This window comes from Protopterus annectens, chromosome 4.part0 (genome assembly GCF_019279795.1).
Source record: "Protopterus annectens isolate FY-2018-M chromosome 4.part0, PAN1.0, whole genome shotgun sequence".
In the NCBI taxonomy this organism is placed as follows: domain Eukaryota; kingdom Metazoa; phylum Chordata; order Ceratodontiformes; family Protopteridae; genus Protopterus; species Protopterus annectens.
This window is the reverse complement of record NC_056733.1, coordinates 754455261-754475033: the sequence shown is the minus strand read 5'-3', so window position 1 is coordinate 754475033 and position 19773 is coordinate 754455261. Positions and strand designations below refer to the sequence as shown.

Here is a 19773-nt window from a genome sequence, read left to right as displayed (position 1 = left end):
GTGGCAGGGGAAGAGGACGAGGACGGGGAGGCATAAGTCATTCTGAGGATTTCGAGGGTAGGCAAAAGAGGGGGGAGTGTTTTAAGTGCGGTAAGAAAGGACATTTCACCAGAGATTGCAGAGGACCGGAGAAACCGATGGTTGCTTCCGGTGGTACCGCATGACTATATGATGGTCAAAAAGATGTAGATGGAGGGTATGAGGAAGAAGAAGAAAGTAAGAATGGGGAAGTAGGTACAAGTGAAGACGATGGGTGGGGACAGGAAATGGCAGAAAATGAGAAATATCAAATGGTAAATCTAACAGCACTAGCATCAACTATGCAATTGGAATCCCAACCAGTGATCACATTGCAAGTTGAGGGCCGAGACACAGAATTTCTTTGCGACTCAGGGGCTTCTCGAACGTTAGTCAGAAGTACTGCCATATCATCCGATGTTACCTCGGATGAATATGTGCTTGTAAAAGCAGCAAATGGTCGTATTTACAAAGAGCCATTGTCCAAACCTCTGTGGTTTACCGACCCAGAGACGAACCAAACCATACGGTTCCGAGTAATAATTTCAGAAATCTGCCCAGTACATTTACTAGGAAGAGATTTAATGCAAGTGTTCGGTATAGCAGCCGTCCCAACCTCCACGGGGATGGTGGCAAGGAGAATAGAACTGAATAGTGCAATGCTATTAGAAGGGCAGGGAGATCTACATTACTGGTATAGTAATGATTTGATAGAGACAGGCCCCCAGAGTGTAGTGACGGCTCTTACAAATTTGGCATTAAGCAAATACGGCATAACAAATCCGAAGGTGTCAGATCCATTACATTGCACAATGTATTACAGAAGATGTGCCGGACCTGATTTAGAATACGAAAAGAAATTTCTTAGTTTTAAAGTCACCAAACTAGTATTGCATAGCCTTTTTGGGACACACTAGGTAATTCTGCAGTCACATGTAGCCTTACAAGGGATATGCAGCTGCTGTATAAGAATGAATTAACCACACATATTTCAGTCACGGAGGGTAAAGGAATGTCATGGTACCTCGTGGGTAAGAAAATAACTGAATGGGTAGGATGGACACCAGAACAGTTGGCAGGTAAGGGCATTCAGGTTCAAAAACTTAACTGGGTTACACAAGCCAGACCGACCGTGCACCTCAGGGAAGACAAACCGATACAATCCCCTGGGACATTATGACTATGTCTCCTTACCCCATGGAAGAATCTCAATTGCAGATGATTCCAAACTCATTATGGTCGCAGGGTCAGCACGATATCGGACTGATTAGAACGGCAGGACAGGTGAAGATTACACCCAAGTCAGAATTTAGACCTCATAAACGGCAGTATCCCTTGAGCAGAAAGGCAGAGGAGGGCATTTTACCGGTAATCACAGCACTTTTGAAAGCTGGAGTATTAATTCTGTGCAGACTCACCGTGTAATCGCCCTTATTTCCAGTAAAACCGGATGGGACATGGAGGATGGTACAAGACTTACAGGCAATAAATGCCGCGGTGGTACCTCGGGCCCCATAGTCCCGGATCCGTCTATTCTGCTGAACGATATCCTTCCAACGGATAACTACTTTTCTGTAATTGATATCAGTAATGCCTTTTTCTCTATTCCCTTGCAGGAAGATAGTAGATTTTGGTTTGCATTTACGTTTATGGGCAAGCGTTATACCTATACCAGGTTACCGCAGGGATACTGCGAAAGTCAGACCATCTTCTCACAAGAGATGTCCACCAATTTGGCTCAGTTCCAACCAGCCCAAGGGTGCCACCTACTGCTGTCGTGGATGATATCCTCCTGGCGCGACTACGGAAGAACTCTGTAAGTCCGAGACTATTCAACTACTACACTTTCTGGCACACGAAGGACATAAGGTAAATAAGTCTAAGTTACAATTTTGTAAATTAGAAGTATGTTACCTGGGTTATACTATCTCTGGGAAGGGCAGGTAATTAGATGACAGCAGAAAGAATGCTATTTTACAAGCCCCCATGCCAACTACAAAAAAAGAAATGATGTCCTTTTAGGCATTACGAACTTCTGTTGTAGTTGGATTCCCAACTACGAAGAAGTGCACCGCTATCAAACTTAATTTTGCAATACCGATGGCCAAAAGATTTGCTGCACTGGACAGACAAGGCAGTACAGGCATTTACTAGGATCAAGCAACTGATAGCTGGGTCAGCAACATTGGGGTTTACAGATTACAGTAAGACCTTTATACAGACTGTAGATTGCAAGCAGGGATTTATGACATCTGTTTTAATGCAAATGTATGGAGATAAGTTAAGACCATTGGCATTTTACTCTAGCAAATTAGACTCAGTAGCACGAGCATTACCACACTGTGTGCAAGCAGTAATTGCAGCCGCTTTGGTGGTACAAGCGCCTGCCACGTTGGTATTGTTCCACGATCTTACGTTAAAAGTCCCGCACTCTGTAGCAGTCATCCTTCTGCAGGACAAGTTAACATTTCTGTCACCTAGCAGACATTTATCTTGTATGACTACGCTGTTATCGCAGCCACACATGACAATTGAGAGATGCACTACCTTAAATCCAGCGACATTGCTACCTGTTGCTGAAGACGGTATTCCGCATGTATGCTTAGATTTCATACATTCTAAAGTTCTACCAAGACCGGATCTTAAAGATCAACCCTTACTACATGCGGACTGGACACTGTTTGTAGATGGGTCAGCATGCAAAACAGAAACAGGCACCACTCAGGTAGGGTATGCAGTTACTACTGCAACTCAGATAATAGAGGCAAGACCACTCGGGAACTTATCCGCTCAAGCAGCGGAACTGATTGCTGTGACAAGGGCATGTCTCCTTCGGAGGACAGGGATGTCACTATCTATACGGATAGTCAATATGCCTTCTACGGTGCATGTGTTTGCTCAGCAATGGAAAAATAGGGGATGGTTACAACCTCGGGAAAGACATTATGCACAAAGACCTAATCCTTGAATTTCTACAAGTCGTCCAACGCCACGGGTTTGGCCATCTGTAAATGCGCTGCTCATACCCGTGCTAAGGACCCGGTATCACTTGGTAATGCCCTAGCAGACAAAGCAGCCAAAGAGGCAGCTATGTCCAGTACCATTTCACTTGAAACCACACCTACAGAATTACAACCAACAGATAAATTTGATTTGCAAACCTTACAAGTCATGCAGGAACTTAGCACAGTACAGGAAAAACAATGCTGGACTAGGTATGGTGTTAGGCAGAACAAAGGAATCTATGTGGGACGGATAATAAATATGTTTTGCCTACTAATCTTTTTAGATATGCAGCACTAGTTGTGCATGGCCCTTCCCATCTGGGCCCTGCAGCTATGGTTAGAATTATCCACCTTACCTTTTGGACCAAGGGTTTCATTGCATATGCAAAACGCTTTTGTCTATCCTGCATAGTATGTGCTAAATACCACGGGGAGGGTCAGAGTTGCTCGCATCATTTCCAACACCCCTATCCTTTTCATACAATATGTATGGACTTCATCGAATTGACCCGGCACAACTAAAGAAGTTTGTGTTAGTAATAGTAGATGCATTTACTAAGTGGGTTGAGGCTTTTCCGGTGACACATCCGGATGCTCAATCAGTGGCTAAAATTTTGGTCAATCACATCGTCCCGCACTTTGGACTTCCCACGCATCTACTCTGACAACGGCACGCATTTTGTCAATCAGATCATACAGAAACTGTCTACAGTTTTCCAAATTGAATTGAAACACCATTGTGCCTACCACCCACAGTCAGCAGGGTTGGTGGAACGCCATAACGGCATTCTAAAAGGCAAGTTGAGAAAACTCATGGCGAGACACATCAGTCTTGGATTACCTGTCTACCTCTAGCCCTCCTTTCCATGCACAACTCCCACCTCAAAAGGAGTCACCCCATTTGAGTTGTTGTATGGGAGACCTTATTACGTCCCGCAGTGGCAAAACTTGTTGCCTGCGGAACGTGAGGGGGGTGAGGAGTTAGCTGAGTACATGAGGAAAATGCTGACCAATTCTAACAGCTGTTTAACGAATGATTATTTTTCAGGTTCAAGAGACGGAAGTCAGCAGTAGCCATGAAGGACAATAATGAGAATAAGAAAAAATGGTTTTATTGCAATGTTTTATTGTTTATAACTATTGTGATTGTAATATTTCTGTTTTGGCCATTTCTGTTTTTTTAATGAAGCTAGCCATTCAAAAAGAGACAAACACACCAGCTGGCATCCAAACTTTAATACATATCAAGCGATTAAATATGCATATGCATCCTCAATGAATGTCTCAAATTGTTGGGTATGTACTGCAATACCTACTGTATATAGTGGCTTAATGTTAGGGACAGCCCCTCTGGGAACAAATGATACTTGGAATAATTTGTTGTTTGAAACCACAGAAGTACCACTGAGAGACAAGGTGGCGCTGCCTTTTCTGGGGTGCCAAAACGGAACAGTGTGTTTTCAAAAGATTGGGAAAGTTAAGGTGGGGCTGAGCCTATGTAATATGACAATAGTTCATAATTGTACCCTAGAAGGGCAGTGTGAGACCAAGTTTGAGCTATAAAAAAGACATCAATGTAAATGATATTAGTTTTGTTGAAAAATGCTGTATGTATATGGCCTGTTATTTAAGGGCTAAAGCCAAATGGGAGTTATGAATTTGCAACCAATATTACCATCAAAACAAATGATTGTTATTTTATTTGTGGTAGGAAAGCATATAAATGGTTACCATATGGCTGGTCAGGAAGTTGTTTTTTGGGATATCTGATACCAGGTATCAGATACGCAAATGTATTACCTCAAGATAAAATACGAAATGCACGTTCTCTTAATAACCCTATTAATCCGTAGGTAACATTGATGCGTCATGGATTTATCACCATGACTTGGCACACGTCAGCAGCAAAGGACTCTCACATATGGACCTAGGCGATGATGTAATTGCTTGGGCTGGTATTATGCCAGCGTATGGGACAGTAAAATCCATCTGGGAACTGAGAAAACTGTCAAAACTGTTAGAGACTCTGAGTAATGCGACATTTTCAGCGCTAGAATTGGTGACGGACGAATTAACGCGATGAGAACAGTAGTGTTGCAGAACCGTATGGCGCTCGATTTCACCCTAGCGGCGAAAGGAGGTACTTGCGCTCTGATACACGAGGAGTGCTGCTCGTTCATCCCTGATAACGAGCACGCGATTCAGAGCCACCTTGAAATAATTCAACAAGTTTCTGAACTGACTAAACCTGGTCCAAACCCCTTGACTGACTTTTTCCAAAATCTGTTTGGAAACTGGGGTTCTGTGTTGATGAACATTTTAATTGCTGTATGTGTTGGTGCAATCATATTTTTGCTGCTTGGCTGCTGTTGCATACCATGTATCAAAATGATAATATCAAGGTTATCTCTGCCAATGCTACAAAAGCATATTTCTCTGATTATGAGAAGGTATACAACGTATCTGGGATTGTGTAAAATAAACAGTATACAAAATGTTGTAAGGGGGGAAATGTGGAAAAATACTGAAGTCAACATATTTTGTATTCTGTATTTAAAGGGTTAAGCAGAAAATGTTCACTGCGTGCAAACTGAAATGTTCTGGAAAATGTTGATCACTGAGGAATGCAGGAGTTAATCTTAAACTGCTGATAAAGTTAATGGTGCAAGAATAACTGTGGTACTGGCTGGTAAAAACAAGTAATCAAACTATCAATTTTAATGAATGTTCTGCAGGAGGGTCTATATAAGGAGAACTCAAAGTACAAGTAACGAGACTGCTGGCATATTACTATCATGTAGCAGATCTCCATGCATGTAAAATAAAGCTGTTTTACTTGCTTACAAGAACTTGGTGTGATTCTTCCAGAATATGTTAGAAGAGTAAAATCTTTCGACACTCTTTCACACAGTGGAGATCCACAGTACAATTTTTGCATATTCCAGGACAGAGCTGGAACTTCAGAGTAGTAGCAACCTATCATGAAGGGAGGGGCATTTTAACAAACTTCCTGCTATAGTCATCTAAGGTGAAGATCAGCCAAAAGTCAACAGAACAAGCAGGTGGTTGACTTTCAGGTTCTTACTGGTTTAAGTGTACCTGTGTGAAATCCAGCCCCATATGTGCAGTTATTTTCCCCCACCCGTCCACTTGGCCTCTACCATCGCTTCTTTGGCACTGAGGCAGGAGTCCACTCTGGTTAGACAATGTGTACGTGTGTGGGCAGTTCGGGAGATTGCAGGTGCCGCAAGAGGCAGTAGTGTACATGTGTTCATCAAAGGAAAGACAAGGGGAAGGGAATTCATCTACTAGACAGGAGGCTTATATGGGAACAATAACAGGCTTCAATAGCAGCATTCTGTGGAGGAAAAAAAAAAAGGGGGGGGGACAAGAGGCAGGCACTGAAGCCATACCCTGCCAACTGTCCAGACTTTGCCTCTTAATTTTCTGCCTATTCCTCACAAAGTCCATGGTTTTGTGGTACTTGCAGAGGAAAGTCATACTGGCGAGTTTGTTCCCCTTTACGTTTAGGCAAGGAGGTGTGCCCAGAAATCTAGCAATAAGTTGGCCAGTATGTGGTCAGTATTGGTCTACTGGGAAAGTAGAATTGGGCAATATGCATTTTCAGTGGAGGTCCAGGAAGAAAGGCTCCATTTGCTTACATTCCATTACACTAACATCCAATCTAACACAGTAGTTACATTATTTTACATTTATGCACAAGTAGTTAGCCGCGGTGGTACAGCGGTAGCATTGTTACCTCACAGCAAGAGGTTCTCCAGTTAGATTCTCGGCTGGAGTGTCTGTGGGTGGAGTCTGCATGTCCTCCACGCAGCAGAGTAGCCTCAGAAAGACATGCATGAATGGGTGTGCCTTCGCTGAATGTTGTGAGTTGGGCTGGCAACTCGGCATCATAACAAAAAAAAAAAAAAAAAAAAAAAAATCTACTGCCAATCATTAGCAGACCGGAGTTCCGCTGTGCGACCCCTAACCAAGAAAAAGCCGGAAAGACAAACAAGTAGTTGAGAGGTTCAGCTGGTTACACATTGCAAGTCTATAACAACTCCTGAGACTGTTTACCCTTACCTTTACAAACAAAAAAAAACGGTTTACCACACATTAGTTAGCTGACAGTTTAAGAAAGTTGCAGGGCTCAGTTCAGCTCTCAAGATGGGTTTTTGCTATGGAACAGTAAATGGGTGAAATACAAAGTCTTTGAATATTGGGGGATGCAAATAAAGTCTGCAGAATACAACACATGCTACATACAAGTATACTGCACATAAAATTTTTTAGACTACATTTATAAAATGGAGTCCAAAATGAGTACACACACACAGCAAGTGGAGTTTGGCTTTATTACACAAATATGCCCATAGAGATGGGCATTCAGAAGCCTCTTGGCCGAGACATGTCCTTAAGGGTTCACCTGCATACAACCTATGGGCATCCATTACAGAAGGTGGAAGGTAGTGAGGATTCTGGTTTGATAGGGTCTTTCTTGCAGTGGACACACAAATTCATGTAATTAATGTACACACACCATGTGTAGTCTATAATCACACACTTGTTGAACACAGTATACACTGACTGAAAGAATAATTAAGTGTAAAATAGAAAAGCAGGATAATAAATGAGCTACAAAAGTGATGATAGAAGCGAGGAGCCTCGAGAAGAATAAGGTGCAATGCTTTCTTAATGGTTAAAGAAAATGTTATTTTTCATAAAGTTGGGGCACTCAAGTTTTTTAGGGCAGAAGACAGGGTAAGTTAACAACATGGGAGACAAAGGTACACAAAGTCAGTGGCTGTATGGGCGCCAACTAGACGTTGAGTGTAAGGACAGGCACACTAAACAGAGACATACACAGGGAGAGCCCAAATGCAGATAAAAAAAGGGAATGGAGCACTTAGAGCAAAGTGATGGTATGCAAATTGTATGTTACAGATCAAAGTTTAAGAACAGGCAAAACATAATGCAACAGCAGTAGTCCCAGCTGGGGGGAACAAACTGAGCCAAGTTATAGGAAGGTTTTCCTCTCCCAAACATTAACAGCAACTACTTTATGGTGTCACCACACTAACCAAGTACTGGACTACATTTAACTGAAAAACAAATTGGGGAAAAATCAGTCCTTTTCTCACAATTTTTTAAAAAAGGACAAAGTGACAAAGAAGAAAATTTGTATTTAGTGAAGGGGGGGGGGGGGCATTTGCATAAAGAACACAAGACAGTTGCATTTTCCATGTTGAAAGCCTGTGATCTCCAAAGAATAACCAAGATGAGTTTTCTGCACGATGTAAAAAAACTGTTAATCGGGCATATTAGACAATCCAGAAAAAAATGACCATAGAAGATTTGGGGTAGTTTTGCTGGATTGAGGTAGATGCCCACAACTGACAGCTTCAGTGGGAAGCTGCAGTCATTTCCAGTATGGAGAAGGGACACAGGAGCTGGGCTAACAAGGGAGGCAAAAGGCTTAACCCCGGAAACCAGAACGGGGAACTGCTAGATACTCTGCATTCAGTCAGTGCTAGAAAAAGCAAAACTGCAAGTTTAGTTACCAGTGCGTGGCATGCAGTAGGACCAGCCACCCAGTCAAACTCTGATTCAGGTCCACCCAACACTGTAGATACTTTGAGAGATTACCCAGAGAGGCATGTAGCTTTATTTTTGCAGAAGCCATAAAAATAACTCAGGAAAATGCCAAAATTTGTGACAGCAAAGTTATCAAACAAGATAAAAGCCAGAGAATGGTAGAACTAAACCACCAAGACCACATTAAGGAAAGAGTTGATCCTCAAGAAGTAACAAGGAGAATTTAAACCTACTCACCCCTAATCATACCTGGAAGCGGGGGGAACAAATCACCAGAGTTTGTCAGTGAATACGAGATGTGCTTTTAAAAGCTTTTCTGACAGCCCCCCGTGGAACATTTATACAGCGGAACTAATGCAACCAAATGGAAGGGAATGGGCATACCATAACCTTGCATTCACATGAGGGACAAAATTTCATAAAAGGAAGAATACAGGTAGCCTGGTCAAAGACTGCCCGATGAGTCAAAATAGGCAGCAGGTGTGTGCTGTAATGTCTACAAAAGTATCAGAGAGACCCATTAGAAATTCCTATTTCACAAAGGATCCCTTATCACCCATACCACTACTTCCATATAGCTTGCACAAACTCCTTTTATCAAGGAGAGGGCAGTAGTAAAGAAAATCAACTGCTGCTGCTTAGACCCCAAAGATATACCACACACATATAGGCTGGGGGAGTCCTCTCATCCACAATGACCAGGAGTGCCACAGCAGAGCATAAAGAAAAAGACACAAATATTAGTGAAGTAACTGCTTATAAACACACCCATCACTATCTTTTGTACTGCAGAACAAAGACCTCAAGCACCAAAAGGAAGTGTGGAAAATGTTACAGAAACTGCTGCAGCAGAGAACAAGTTTGCATGAGGCAGCAGACAGGTGTTGTTGGGGGGGTTGAAAAAGGCCATAGTTGTGGCTGGTACAAAAGGTGCAAAGTCTCAGGGCAACTGGGCATGATCTTGCTACATCTAGAAGGAAAAATTACACCAGTTATTCATGCCAATTAATATAACATGACGATTTAAGACATTCTAAGAACGCTAGCCACAAGATTTGCTTCACAAACGCCAGGACTGACAAGGCAGCTTGGGGGACTACTAACTGACTTTCCCATGGCAGAGTAGCAAGAAACTTGTGTGCAAATTACATGGAAATGAGGAGATCGGTGAAAACACGCATTTTATGTGATGTTAAACAAGGCCGGTTATACTCAGGCTACTGTCCTGTAGGGTTAGACAACTGATGCACAAAATCTTCTCAAAGACGCTATCTTCGCAGACATCCTGAATTTAAATAGTAATTTGGCCACAGCCATTTAACTTCAATATTTGAAGTCATTAACTTAAGACAACTGAAGGTACTGGAAAATACTGGTGGAAGCAACACAACATTAGCAATTTCAAAAAGTATAAACGGAGGCAAAAGAACTGGCCTTGTGCTTTGGGGCTGTTACACACACAAAAAAAAGATAGCCAACCTCAGTCTCAGAAAAATACCTACATATACCGTTAAATGATAATGCACGTCGTACACCAGCTTAATACACATTAAGCTACTCTAAATAAAACGAGATCTTCTCCACTCCACTCAGCGAAAACTTTCAACTAACTTCTCAAATACTCAAGCCTTCATGTAATTCAAATAGAACTATCATTTTAAAACAATTTTAAAAAGCGTAAAAAAAAAAACTACATCAGACTAATTTGTGGGGGATGGGAAGTGAGTACAACCACAATACCTGCAGAAATATACAACGTAACCATAAAATCCGATACCAGAACGGGGGATCTCTAGCCTTCCAGAAATTATACATAATTATTCTTAAAATTAGCTACCGACTTTCAAAGAAACTAAACTACACACGAAGAGTAAAGAAGCATCATTAAACACATGCAACAGTTTCGACTCCCCTATCTAAAGTAATACATTTCAACAACGTTTTAAATACTACATCCACATCATGCTGTAGTCTACTCAAACGCGATACTCCGATACAGATATTCATGCTTCAAAAAATAATAAATACCAAGATCTTAATTACTCCACCCTTGAGCTTTTACACTACCAACCGGCGGCCCTATATGAACCAATATACAAGTCCATGCCTATCCGAGTAAGTAAGATTAAATAATTCTTAACAGGTGACCACCTTAAATGATGAATAAACAAATATGTGCGGATTCTAGACATAAAAACAAGAGGAAGCTTACCTTCGGATCTGCCATAACGATGAAAGATTGTTCAGGATTAACGGGGAGGAGTAAACGACACTCTGCCTTCCTCTTCTGAACGGTTTTCGCGCTGATTTTTTTCCCTCCGGCTTACCTCAGTCGGATGTTAACTAGCTTTAACAAACTATTTTTAATAATAAAAAAGACACACAGAGCAAATTTATAACAAAATACACTACTACTAAATAAATAATAATAATATACATATAATTTATAACACAATTGCAAATTACACCTTTACTGTTCACCACCACATAATTAAATATTTTCTCAGAGATAAGGGAAATTATTAACAAAACGCTACAATCTATATGTTATCAAATAATATACTTATACTTAATTACTTAACGCATTACCTTGTCTAGTCATCAAATTCCCAACTGCCTTTGCGATTACATTGATCTTTTACCTTTGCCAATATGGCGGAGTTTGGTAAACAGTAACAAGTTTTATTATTTTTTATGTGTTAAAAACGGGGAGTAAATATAGTTTCACCACAGCAAATAACAATGTTAGAATGCTCACCATCCCGTAAATATATCAGCCCCAACAGCAGAAAATATGTCTGCAAACTAAAATACTCTGTACTGTAGGGGTGACCTTTAACCTTTCCCCTCGATAAGATGGAGGGCCACATGTGAGTCGCTAGAGAAGTTGATAGTGTAATTGTTTTGGTAATAGGGTGTACGTATTTTCTTATATAAGTTACATGTGAGTATCTTGTTTTTTTGTCTTCTGTGTAATTATTTTTTAAATTATTAGATTTTGTAAGTTGATAGGTTCTATAAGAAATTATTGCCTGTTTGTAAAGGAAATGAATGTGTGAATTCTTATCTTGTAAGTGTTAAGTACGTAGAAACTAATACAGGCTAATTAGTAGTGGAGTGGAGAGTAGTAAAGACGTCCTTATTGTCTGTTTAAAGAAGCAAAAATAGATGTGATCTGAAATCTGGTGGGAGTCTACTGAAGCTTCTCACAGCTTCTTTCGAAAGTGTCTGGTTTAGAGGAGTTGAAAGGCAGGCATTAACGAGTATCCAGAAAGTTAGTTTTTATTAAGTATGATAATATTATAATTATTTATTTGGCTGTTTTATATGTTTTCTAACCTGGGTAGTTGTCTCAGTTTGTTACAGTATTACGATTTCAGAGACATGACCCAAACTGATACTATTTCAACGTGGAGAACTTTTTTTTTTTTTGGATTATATGTGCTAGAACGGTGCATATGGATCACGCCTGACAAGAAAACGATAAAGGAGTAAAAGCTACAATACAGCAGCAATTTTCAGCCCAGTTAACTTGAGTATAAATTTGTAGTGCTTATATAAAACTTCTATATATTAGAAAGGGATAAGCTTATTTTTTTATTTTACATTTGTTGACGAGGCTGGTCCAACTGGATTTGAGTCCATTTTCAGTAGAGGCCCAGGGAGAAAAGCTCCAAATACATTCATTGATAAACAGAAATTGCACTTAATGAGGATTTACAATAGCAAGTTCTTTCAGGTGCAATAGTTAGGACTTAAAATATTGTACTAACAGACAATTTAGTTGTTGACTAAAGTTAGTAAGCAGGAAAGGTGGAAGTACCAGAAATAGAAAGAAATGTTAGTCAGAGTTTATGCAGGGGCAGAGCCAGTGGTTCTAAAGAAAGTTTTGAGCTGGGTTTTAAAGCAGTGAGGAGAGGCGATGGAAGAGAGTTCAAGGATTTTCCAATAGTGTCTGAGAACAAGGAGTTTGCCAAGTTGTTGGATTTACAAGTTGCTATGAGAAGTTTGTTAGAGGAATGTAGGCTTTGAGATTACAGTAAGGAGTTATAAGGGAAGCGAGTATAGGGGTATTAGTGGGTTTATACAGGATTTTTTGGGCTAAGGAGAGTTGATGAAACAAGATCAGATTTTGCAATTCAAGCCATCCTAATTCCTTTAAGTTTTTGCAGTGGTGAGTTCTAAAAGTAGAACCAGAGGCAAATTTGGTGATACTGTTATAGGCAGCGGACAGTTTACCGAGGTTGGTTTTGGACAGGTTAGTATAAATAGGGAGCCTAGTTTTCTGTTGACTAGTTTTATAGTGTTATTTGTGAGAAGCCAAGGATAGGTTATCTATCTCAACTCCAATGAGCCTGGTGGAGGGGTCTGGAGATACGCTGGTGCCATTATTAGACAGAACAGAGAAGTTGAGTGGGGGGGTAACAATTTTTTTCTTTTTTAGGGGTTTAAGATTAGACAGTTTAAGGAACCATGTTTCAACAGTTTGAAAAGTCTGCTGGGTGACGGAGTGTAGTTCAGAGGCAGAACAGATCAGAGTAGAATTGTAGGCATATTGTATAAAGGTAGCTAAGGGAATACTAGTCTGCAGATCATTAATAAAAATAGAAAACCGAAGGGGGCCAAGAATAGAGCCTTGGGGAACTCCTAGGGAAATGGGGAGGTGGTTGGATAAGTTATTTTGCCAGACTACTGCCTGTTGTCTATTATGAAGGTAGGAGTGGAACCAATTTATGGAACTAGAGTCTAGGGCTAATGTCTTCAGTAAATTTATTAGAATCTGGTGATTGACCATATCGAAGGCTTTGGATAGGTCGATGAAGAGAGTGCCAAAATATATGCACAATTAAGTATTATGTTTAATTTCTCCAAAAGCAGATTTAAACTGCTTTGTAGGAAAACGGGGACCTCCAGAAAGTCACACAGTCAGGATGTTTTTATATATACTGACACATATTTACTTAGCCTAAGCCCAAAAAAGTTCTACTGATTGTGATAACTGAGCTACCCAAAGCCTCCCATGATGTTCATAACAAGCCTAGCCATAATTCCCTGGCTATTATTTCCCTGGTCCCCTGTGTAACCGGGCGATTGAAATGATCCCTGGATGAATTTCCTATCTCCCATCCAATCGTCAAGGTTCTTTTTGAAGAGGCGCTCAGCTTGACGTGTATGGGATTCCAGATTATGGGGAGTCTCTGGGTCAGGAACCTATCCCTCCCGCATGTTTTGTTCATTGTGATGACCAGGTTTAGATCCCTGGAGTGTGCGGCTTTGAAGGATTGGGATTTCTTTAAGTGTAGCATGTTTAACAGCTCTGGGTTTGACATGGCCTTATATGTTAAGCAGAGATAGTCTCTGAGCAGGCGATATGCGACAGAGTATAGTTGGAGTTTTTTTAGATGTCAGCATACGGCGTCTGTTTTAGGCTTGTGATTCTTTTAGTAAGGTATTTCTGTGGCTGTTGCAGATGTTTTGTGAGGTACATACCAAACAGGGCATTGTACTATATAGTTGGTCTAATGAGGGATGAGTACAGTGGGACAATAACCTCCTTTTTCTGGATGAAAAGCCCTTAATGATGAGGTATGCCACATAGGATTTCCTGACTGTTGGTTATCGACGGTGAGACCGCTGTCCACTTGTGTCCTTAAGTCCCTTATCACGCTTTCAGTGTTTAGTGTACTGCCACTTGTGTGGTAATTCATGGGATAACTTTACATTTCATGGCATTGAGCTTGAGTCCATGGTTCTGACACCAAGCTTCTGTTTCTGTAAGCCTTTTGTAGAATATCCACATCATTTGGGGATTCAATAATGGCTCCCAGTTTGCAGTCACCTGCAAACTTTGTTAGCCAGAATCCTTTAGTGCTGGCCTGCACTTCAGAGAAGTAGATGCCGAACAAGAGTGGTCCCAGGACTGAACCCTGAGGTACTCCACTTGTCTGGAGCTGGATTTTGTGTCTGCTACTTTTACAATGTCGATTCTGTCAGTAAGTCAGTTGGCAACCCATCGAGTGACGTAGGGATTAATGCCCAGCTTAGTAAGTTTATGTATGATTCCAGAATGGAGGATGGTGTCGAAGGCCTTTGCGAGGTCCAGATAGGCTGTGTGGACCGCCTTACCCTCATCCACGGCTCTGGATACTGATTTGAAGAAGTCGGTCAGGTTGAGGAGACAAGATTGGCTCTTTACAAAACCAAACTGGGTGGGGTCCAGTGTTTGAAGGTTGCCAATGTCTTTGTTTATAAGTTCCATGGCTTTGCAGATCAGGCTCGTCAGACTGATGGGACGATAGTTCCCGGGATCCAAGGTGGATCCCTCCTTGTGGTGTGGGATAATTGTAGCTGTGTGCCACTCATTGGGCACAAAGCCTGAGGTGAGACAATGATTAAACATGACACTTGGGTGAGGTGCCAGTTCATTTTGTACTTCATGTAGTACACAGTCTGGGATGTCATCTGGTCCCATGGATGCTGTATTCGTAGCTTTGGAGAGTGCATTTTTTACCTGTGTGGCCAGAATTTGGCAATCTTTTGGTATTGAGCTGGGCCCTTTAGGGGGTGAGAGGGGGGGTGAGGTTGGCACTGAATTGATCTGCCAGGATATTGGCAATATCTTTGGGATCAGTATATTTAATGCCATTTTGTTGTAGCTCAGAACAGATCTGAGCATTGCCATTTAGATTCTTGACATAATTATAGAATGCCTTGTGGTTGTCCTTGGAATCTTTGGCAATTTTATTTTTGTAACTAGCTTTGGAGGATTTTATGAGGGATCTCAGCTTCTTACTGAGGCTGGTAAGGAGGCTGGTAAGGTAGTATTTTGCATCCTGGGATTTTCCTCTTTTCTGCAACAGTTTCTTCCTTATGTTGTATAGTTTGTTTATGGTAGGGGACCACCAGATTGACTTCTTTTTTTTTTTTTTGGAGACCAACCATCTTAGTTCTATTTGGAATGGCACAATTCATGCATGAGTGGATGTGTTCGTACAGTGCCTTATTGTAGGATTCAGCAGTCAAACTTTCAGTTTCCGTCTGCATGGGTGTCATGACGTTTGCCACTTCTGGCTTGAGTAGCATGAAGTTAGCTTTGGAGAAGTTTTTTATGGAGGTTTCCCTACTGGGGGGTGGGATGTGGATGTCAAGGGTGATTAGCTTATGGTCAGACCTGACCAGTGAGGGGGTGATCACTGGCATGGAGCATCGATCTCCCATGTTGGTAATTACCAGGTCTAGGATATTTGAGCCCCTGATAGGACTATGGATTAGTTGATCCAGGGCATTTGAATTTATGAATTCCAAGAACCGTTGGGCTAAGGTGTTGGTGCCCGAATAGTTTTCCCAGTTAATGGCTGGGTAGTTGAAATTACCCAGTATTAGGGTGTTTGGTTGTATCTTAATATTTTCCAGTATGTTTAGAAAGATGTAGTGAGAATCTTGGGGCATGGTGGGGGATCTGTAGCAAGCTACAATTTGGATTGCAGTCTTACCTAGTATTAGTTGTACCTGTAGAATTTCAGATGCATTGTGTTTGGCAACTAGCCTGGAGGTGTGAATATCCTTGGTGAATATGGACACTCCTCCGCCTTTAGTGTTTCTATCCTGGTTTTGTGGCCAAAAAGTGTGGTAAGAGTTGTAGCCTGGTATTGCAGGGCTGCTTTCTGGAGCCTTGAACCAGGTCTCAGTTACTGCAAAGATATCTGTTCTCCATTTTTAGAAGTGCCTCGAGAGAGTGCATTTTGAGGTTTAGACTTCTAGAATTGAGTAGCATTACGTTCAGATTTTGCATGCTTATATCTGTTATCGTGGTGGTTTTGTCCTCGGAGTCTTGCCTAAAAAAGGCACTATAGGGGTGGCAGGAGCCTTAGCCAATAACCTGAATCCCTGGGGTGACAGGTGCAGACCATCTCTGGCAAAGCATCGTGGTCCGTCTATCATGTCATCCCAGGCAGACAGATACTGGATCCCCTTTGAATGACACCAGAAACTTAGCCAATTGTTGGAAGTCCATTATTTTGTCCTTGTTCTGTGGTATCATTATGGGTGAGGGCAGGATGCTACTCAGGGCTAGGGTCATAACTGCCTGGGCCACATGATCTGAGAGCTCTTCCATGTCTCTTCATGTAGCCCAGGGAGGTACGTCTGAAGTCATTCGCTCCAACATGGACAATGACAGAGTCATATTTGTACTTGTTGTAGAGTGACTTGAGTGCATGCGTTATGTGTTGGATCCTGGCACCCGACAGGCAGCTGACTGTAATCTTTTCCTTGTTCAGCCTGGTATGCCTGACTATAGAGTTGCCTGTGACTAAAGTGTTGGGCACATTGTCTTGCCTTAGGGGCTGTTGGGTGGCGCACTGGTGGTGTGAGCTATGTGATACTTTGGTTGTGATTTGTGTTTCAGCTTCAGAGGTCCTTGTTGCTTGGGCAGGTTAATGTTAAGGGCCTCTGCATAAGTGGGTTTAGTGTTACTATGTGTGGATGTTGGAGGTGTGAGTTTTGAAAGGCTATGTATTGCTTGAGGTGTAGTGCAGGTGTTAACCTTCTCCTCTTGACTGTCTAGCACAATCTTTGGTGGAGAGAGCTTTGCTTCCAGTTTGGCTATGTAAGTGCATCTCTCGCAGGTTGTAGTGTTGGGTGGTAGGAGGAGAGGGTTATCTGTGTACATGAGGCAATTGCTGCATTGCCCCAGTATACCCAGATTCACCAGGTGGACAGGAGAAATCACCGGAAGCTGACCGTTGGGCATGCCTGGTTCAGTGTTTCTTTTGAAAAGTACAAGAGCTGTTTTCCCTTGGCAAGGTACTTTGCAATTATAGGCTGTTTAGAGCCTGCTATTACTTTCTCCTTATTAACAAGGAGAGTTGAGTGCTTGTATCAGTTTAAGGCTTCCTAGTGCTTTCCAGCAGGTTTTATAAAAGTGCTAGTCACAGGGATTCAGGTTTTAGTGATACTACTGACAAACCAGCTAGTTCTAAGGGAAAATTTGAAGAGCAGACTTTCTGGCACTGGGAGTAGTTTAAAGTGCTAGACTAATAGGCTAATAAAAGTGCAGGGGAGCAGAGAACTAGCAGATCTGAGGGAAACAATTGAAGAGCACTGCTAGCATACAGAAAGTCCAGGATACATCAAGTCTGTATATGGGCTACAGTAGTTCCAGGAAATGTAGGAAACAAGTTTTTTTTTTAAGTAGAAAGTGAAGAGGCAGAATATAATGAGATAATTCAGTATGCAGAAGTTAAAGGGGTGGGTCTTTGCTAGGCTCTCACTATTAACAGTAGAATGAGCTGATGTAATGTGACTGGGTGGGAGTGTCCAGTATCGACTTAATACCAGAGGCGGGCAACTCAAAGCCACCAAGATAAAAAGACCAAAGCAAGAACTGGGAAGGTGGATGGGGGAAAACAGTTATACAGATTACAGAGATATTAAACCAAAATGCAGACAAAAAATGAGAATAAACTCATCTTTTCTCAGTATCACAGCTGGCAGTAGGTCAGTCTTAATGCAGCAGCCTGAGCAACAGGTATATCTGATTTTAAACACAGGACAGAAACCAAACCAATTATCCATACAATACAGATGCAGGAATACTTTGGCTGGGCAAAACTGGTTCTGTAAAGTTACTGCCACTAAGAAAACAGACAAGGCCTCCAGACAAAGGATTTCACTACAACTGAGGTCAACACTAAGGGATATACAGCTATATCACACAAGAAGAAGAATAAATACAGTTATACAGATTACAGAGATATTTAATCAAAATGCAGACAAAAATGAGAATAAACGCTTATCTTTTCTCAATATCACAGTTGGCAGTAGGTCATTCTTTCTGCAGTAGCCTGAGCAACAGGTAAGATAACATAACACAGTGTGTTTAGCTTATGTAAACACTGTACCAAAAACTGCACACTAGCCCCTGTCTATATGAATTTACCACATTTTTCCTCCTCCCCAGCTGTTGTGCTATTTTTGGAATCCATATGCTGCATCACAGATAACATTTGTTAAGTTAGCTGGTCCATTGGAACCTTTTTAGCAAATGTTAGCTGGTCCATTGGAACCTTTTTAGCTACAGCCCTGATTTCAGGGGCAAGGGAAGATGCAGTTTGTATAATCTATTTACAGTAGCCAGTCAGCCAGTATATTTTCTTTGAAATTGCCATGCCCAGAAATCACACACCCAGACGTGGGGAAAACCCGTGAAGTACAAATAGACAGTGGTGGTTGTTCAGGATCGAAAGTCAGAGTCTGGAGCTATGCGGTAGAGATTTCAGCACTGAGCCAACATACTGCATGTTTATAGAAGTTCAAGGAAAAAAGTTGATAAAGCACAACTTTCACAAATATGTGCTTGGATCTATTTTATAAATTTGAATTATAAAGAATGAAATATGTTATAGTTGTCTTGTACTGCAGGCATGTTATATAATAATATGTAGTGTGTGTGTGTGTGTGTGTGTGTATATATATATATATATATATATATATATATATATATATATATATATATATACACAATATAAATAAATGTGTTCATACTAGGCTATCTGCCCTCGGGCATTTACAGGCCTAGCCAGAGTGTGTTTGGCTTTCGCCATCCTTACTTAGAATTGAATTTGCTATGCCCTATTTAAGGTTAGTTTACTGAGCCTCTGTCTAGCAGAGACACAGAAGTAATCCCCGGGGTGAATCTACGATCTCCCATCCACTCATCAAGATTCCTCTTGAAGAGAGTCAGCGAGGTGCTCTGCCTAACATGGATTGGTACTTTATTCCAAAGTGAAGGGAGCCTCTGTGTTATGAATCTGTCCCCCCAGCACGTTCTATTTAGCTCTGTGCTGAGGTTCAAATCCCTCTAGCGCGTGGTTCTAAGGGATTTGGATTTTCTGAGGTGGAGCATGTCCACTAATTCTGGGTTAGACATAGCTTTGTATGTCAGGCATAGATCGCCTCGAAGTAGGCGGTATGCGACTGAGTAAAGTTGAAGTTTCTTTAACCTGGCAGCATATGGCATCTGCTTGAGTCCCTTGATCCTCTTTGTGCGGTACTTTTGGGGTCTTTCCAGCTGCTGCAGGTGGCGGTTTAGGTAAATCCCAAAAGGGGCATTGTATTCTATGATGGGTCTGATGAGGGACGAATAGAGGGG

General features: G+C 41.5%; 2 protein-coding genes across 3 annotated transcripts in view; one reads left to right on the top strand and one right to left on the bottom strand.

The window, feature by feature from the left end:
- The window catches only part of RANBP1 (RAN binding protein 1), a 304446-nt gene extending 293132 nt beyond the window's left edge, over positions 1 to 11314 (bottom strand). Inside the window, exons 1-2 of the mRNA XM_044069784.1 lie at positions 11211 to 11314; positions 10834 to 10978 (exon numbers count right to left, since the gene is read on the bottom strand). Coding sequence (XP_043925719.1) covers positions 10834 to 10848 — 15 coding nt within the window. The 5' untranslated portion in view covers positions 10849 to 10978; positions 11211 to 11314. The remainder of the gene's footprint in view (positions 1 to 10833; positions 10979 to 11210) is intronic.
- Positions 11315 to 11422: 108 nt separating this feature from the next.
- TRMT2A (tRNA methyltransferase 2 homolog A) overlaps positions 11423 to 19773 on the top strand; it is an 826498-nt gene continuing 818147 nt past the window's right edge. Inside the window, exon 1 of one of the 2 annotated variants that reach the window (XM_044068710.1) lies at positions 11423 to 11565. The gene's annotated coding sequence lies outside the window, so the exon portion shown is untranslated. The remainder of the gene's footprint in view (positions 11566 to 19773) is intronic. The other variant, XM_044068711.1, reaches the window with a different exon arrangement.